General features: G+C 35.3%; 1 protein-coding gene across 1 annotated transcript; it reads right to left on the bottom strand.

Moving 5' to 3' along the window:
- Positions 1–298: 298 nt before the first annotated feature.
- Positions 299–5,321, bottom strand: LOC142452916 (beta-defensin 110-like). Its single transcript, XM_075554073.1, has 2 exons — positions 5,264–5,321; positions 299–447 (listed from the first exon to the last, which is right to left on the bottom strand). Exons 1-2 carry the CDS (start codon positions 5,319–5,321, stop codon positions 299–301), a joined length of 207 nt encoding a protein of 68 aa, XP_075410188.1.
- Between the last annotated feature and the right edge of the window lie 242 nt (positions 5,322–5,563).

Below are 5,563 nucleotides of genomic sequence, written 5' to 3'. Positions count from 1 at the left end.
GCCTGTGGTTTTCCACGAAGTTACTTATTTTAATTAAATAAGGCAGATAGAAAGTTTATTGGGGAACTACCATGGAATATAGTCTTTCTGGCACAAAGAAATTAATAAAGAAATGCAATAGAAAGTGCAAGTGTATGTGCCATAAAACCACCTCATAGTGGCTCAAGGCACAATATTGAATTTTATTGATTTTTTTTTAAGTATCACAGAGAGACACGGGCTTTGAAAGATGTGCAGAGAAGTCCTAGTGACATGGGTCCTCTTTCTTGGAGCAAGTAGCTCTTTTCTTCTGTTATCCTTACTTCTGTAAGCAGCAGTGAGTTGCAGGTCTGATGCAGTACGCAATTCTAACTTCATTTTCATGGCATACAAGTTTACATCGGCCATTGCCCTCTCTGCACTCTCTCCTTAAATCCAAGCTACCATACTGGGGATATTTCTTTTTGGCTGTAAGAAGGAAAGAGTGGCTAGAATTAGCAATCTAGTTACAACATACCCGGATTTGGAAAGGAGAGAGCCCATGAAGAGAAAGAAAATAGGATGGGTCCCCAAACGAAAGTTTCTTTCATAATTTATGATTGTGAATATCTTCAGTTATTGGATAAAGTTTAAATGAATTTATTCACTGGCAATGACTTTGGTCCTTTGGTACATTGAACATCCTGGGAGATCAGAAAGTATTTAGAGAATATCACTTTGCTTCTTACAAGTCACTGCACACTGACTCAGGGATGAATATTATAGTCAACAATAGAAAAGTGTTCAGGACTTATCTTCTGTCAGGCAGTTTCTAGAATCATCAGTATGCATATGAGCAACATTTTTTGCTCTAAAACATTATTTGTTATATTTTCAAGATACTCACTCTTTGATTTCCATTTCTGCTTGGATTGACTTTTCTAAAATGTTTAGAAATAAGTATCAGGCAATTTATCTGAACCCTCACAATTCTTGCAGCTACTTGGGGATTTTTACATCCAACAGACTCTATTTTAAATGTGTAATGGTAGTATGAAAATAATAAAATTAATTGACTAGAGATCTGACCATTGCTGTCCATTCCATGACTTTTAAAATGTCTATTACCACCTCTCAGATTTCACATAAAAGTTTCTGAAACAATTAAGCTAAAATTAATTTCTCACCATCTCTATTTTTACTGTTAATGCGCTTGGTTAGGTGGTCAGAAAACCATGTCCGGGGGTCCATCTGCTTTTGTAAATAAAGGTTTATTGACATGCAGCCACACCACTACTTTATATACTGTGTTTACACTACAATGACATAATTGACATCTCATGGCTTGGCATGCAGAAAATATTTACTGTCTTCATGTCTAGTAAAAGAAATGACCTCTGCTTCTAAACATTTGTCAACCAAATCATGGCATCAGTACGGAACTAGTAGCCCAGATCCTGAGCTTGTTCTGACAGTATCGGACAGGCTATCTCGTAGACTGAGGCACTGGTTTTTACATTTGCAGAAGAGCAATACCACAACTAAGGTCTATACACTGTAAGAAATACAAAATTTGGCACAATACAAGAAGCTATGATCTCATGGCAGGCACATTGTAAGACACAGTATGGTTTGCCTTGTAGCTTACAGGATCACTTCCACTGAGAGTTTAGACAGAAGGGCTAGGAATACTTGAGGGAAAGGAGATTGTTTGATTAAGTTAAAAACTCCTTTAAATTGAATATTTAATTTTTAAAATGCCCCAATTCTATTCTGGCCCATACGTTTTCAATGTTCCTTGTTTTGGAATCATTTTTTGGATACTGAAATTAAGCATTAAAGGTAGGTGGTAACGTAATGGTTAAGTACGTCACCAAGAGGCTAGTGGTCAAGACCCACCTGCCAGTCTGCTGGAGAAAACAGTGGTAGATTTTTCAAAGGACAAACTTCCATAAAGATGACAGCTGCAGGAACCCCATAGGGCAGGTCCACTGTGCTTTAGAGGGTCATTTTGTGTCAGAATCTATTTGGCTACAATGAGTTGTTGATGTTCTTTAAGTGAATTCCAACAAGGTCCTACCCAACAGACAGATTTGGATTTTTTCATATACTTGTGGTGTGTATGGAAACACATTCTGCCATTGGTTTCTGCCATTCGGGACTTGCTATCCCAATCAGTGCTTTTAAAGGTCAGATCTTCCACCTAGGCACTTGGGTCACATGTCCAGCAACTGAGGAGTGGCGAGAAGCTGTGCATTTTAATGGGTATGTCAACACGTGGCTTCAGTATCCTTGTGGTTGGTCCAGGGACCTGATACATGAGGCAACTGATAGAGCTGGTAAAACCGAGCTTTCCTGTTAATGTTAGCTCTCTTCTCACCCAATAGAACTGAAATGATATGGAAATGAAACAACTTAAAGATTTAAAGCAGAGAAGGAAAACGATTACTGCAGACCAATTATATGGCAGCTGTATATCGAATTACATATTCAACAATACCTGGGGAGTTAATATTCCTTCAGTCATTTGTAACTCCCCAGTCACAGAAACTCCAGGGAAACCCACTTTAACCAAGGGTTCTGTCACATTTGGAACTGCTGCCCAATATTCCTCCATGTCCTGGGTTCACATCTTCTCTTAATCTTTCTTATTTCATTTCTATACATAATTTTGTTTATTTTCTTCTCTTTCTGACTGCTGTATATGAGTGCTTTACAATATTACTCTTTGAATGCATGCACTTAACTAGTATGTAATGTTTACACCCTGTCAAGTTCTCTGTCAGGCACTAGGATAAGTTTCTCAACTCTAGCACCTTTGGTACTTTAAGATAGACAATTCGTGTAAAAAAATTACAATCTCACAAACTCATAAGGGACAGTTTTACCTTATCCTACAGGGTTTTTATGAGTTCTTTCAATGGCAGTGAGTTTGGTTTGGTTTTGAGTTTATTCACATAATCTAAGAAAATACATTTTAGAACTTTCAAATGTAGTTACTACATAGTATTCTGTGATCAAAACATAATATATTGGTATATTGTGTTAAGAAGTCCCTGGGTGTGCGTATGGGAAGATTGGTACCAGGAATCCCTGCACTGGTGGACAGTTTGGTGAGGTCTTTCTCCCTGTGGCAGAGAAAGTGGACCGGAAGGGAAGAGGGTGCAGTGACTCATTTATAGGCATTCTTGGCATATGCAACTGATAGAAAATGAAGAGGAAAGTTAATGTATTTGAAAGGAGGTTTCCCTACCTAGAAATGTTAAGGACTTGTATCTAGATAGTTTCATATGTGACTGTCTAAGTGAAGGAAACTGAGTTTTTCTATCTCCTTTTTAGAGTAGGAACTTTCACCATCTAGAAAGCTGAACGTGAAGTACAAAAACACCTGAAGAACTGAAGAAGAAGCATACATGTGAAAGTTCTTTCTATTCAGCTTAGTTCAACCACGTGGTACTGGTGATCTATAATGTGAAAGAAAACATTTCAATTACATTCTTATCTGTAATTTATTTTATTGATATATCAACTTTTCTAATTCTTTGGGAGAAATGTGAACATTTACATATTTCTTTTATTTTAGTGTGAAGAGGAAACAAAACTTTTTGTAAATTTGGTCCCTTTTTTGAATAAAATAAATAATCAAATCAATAAAAGACAATGTTTTCACTTGGAAAATATAATATGTAAGACAAAAACAAGATATTGCTAGTTTTTGTTTTTGTATTTTTCGAATGACAGTTTCTATCCTTATAGGGCATGGATTTTTAAGTTTCTAAAATGGGTGCATGAAAGGCATCATTTGATATTGCTAGTTTTATCACATACTGTTGCAAGAAAAAAATAAGTGAATATGGAATAATCACTTAGCTTAATGATCTATAGATATTCATTACTTTTGAAAAATAAACCAATTTAATACATGTCCAGCACTGCTTTTTGATCATTTCTAGAACTGGACAAAAATCTAGAGACCCTTATGTAACAATTTTTCAATGAATGGAAGGAAAGGCTTTCTCTTAGTTAAATTAATTGTATTAATGTTACTTCACTGAAGTTTGGCTTTTAAAAATAATTTTATCCACTTTTAACCTTTAAATGAAAATCTGTGATTTCATAATGAGTGAATTTTTAGGGGTTATAAGGAGGTTCTGTCATATTTGTAATGAGAGAATGAGCTAATTTATCCTCGTAGGACTTTACCATGGTTTCTGTTGGACCTATATTTTTATGTCCAAAATATATCAGCCAAGTACTGAAAAGAATAATTGTCAGGCTGTAAGTGCATTTTAATAAAGTGAGTGGGCTTGAGTTAGCCATTTGACCTCATATTAAGAATAAGGGTCTGAACATAGTAATCTATAGCTAATTCTTTGTATTCTAACTCTGCACAATTTCTACTTACCCATTAATTCAGGATAAGAGACTCTTGTAATATATTTGGCGTGAAGGCATAATTCTTGGGGTGGGGGTGGGGGATCTTACCAAAAATATAGTTTATGTATAAGATTCAGTACCCATGTGATCTGTAACACTCAAAGACAGACATACTTAAACAAAGATCAATAGACATGGTTTTCCTGCAGTACTAAAAAAGACACAGAGAACACATTCCTACTCATGGGAAGTATTCTATTTTATACACCGGCTAATGAGAAGGAAAAAGCGTTCACTCCAAAATGGGTCTTTTATCTGTAGCCGATGCTAAGTAATATTTTTGTGTAGCACAGTATAACCTCCCATAAGAAGATTCTAAATCATTGTCTTGGATAAAAGCAATGGTGAAAGACTTTGCAGTCAGCCTCCATAAAGATTACAGCTCTGGAAAGTCTATAGGGCAGTTCTACTCAGTGCTCTCAGGACTGGAAGACAGTGTTGACTGGAAGACAGTGGGTTTATATGATCTTTTTAAAATATTTTATTATATAAGAATTTTAGGTTTACAGAAGAGGTATATAGATAAAGAGTTCTACAGAGACTTTTCATATCATCCCGTTAATACTTTATATAACCATAATATTTTATATAACCATGATACGTTTAATAAACTAACTGGTGTAATGCTGTTCATGACACTAGAAATTGAACTCACATCTCACCAGTTTTTCCATCATTGTCCTTTTCATCTTGCAAGGTCCAATTCAGAACACTGCATTGCATTGAGTTTCATGACCTTTAAATACCTAGACTGTTATACTTTTAATGAGAAATACATCATGTCTCTTCAAATTCAACTATACAAATAATTCATAAATTATGTGTAATTTATATATTTAAACTATTAATATTAAAATATGTTTGTTACCTGGTAAAACTGTGATTTCAAAGAAGAGTAGAATAAATAACAAGAGCTGAATCTTCATGGTAGAGGGCTTCTTAAGGGGGAAAATGTCAATAGATCTTCCTTTTCAAGTTTTGCAAGAAGGAAACAGAGAGCCTTTTCATTTATACATTCACCTGGGAAGCAGTTCTACCTACTGAGGCTTATCAAAAGTGAGAACATTTCCATGCTTGATTGAATAATGCCATGTTCAAAGAGGTAATGGTCACTAAAAGGATTTTATTGTTTCAAAAGGGTAAAATCTGTTTGTGTTTCCTTAAATAG

The sequence above is a fragment of the Tenrec ecaudatus genome, chromosome 7 (genome assembly GCF_050624435.1).
Source record: "Tenrec ecaudatus isolate mTenEca1 chromosome 7, mTenEca1.hap1, whole genome shotgun sequence".
Taxonomy (NCBI): Eukaryota; Metazoa; Chordata; class Mammalia; order Afrosoricida; family Tenrecidae; genus Tenrec; species Tenrec ecaudatus.
The sequence above is the reverse complement of the archived record's forward strand: the minus strand, read 5'-3'. Positions and strand labels throughout refer to the sequence as shown.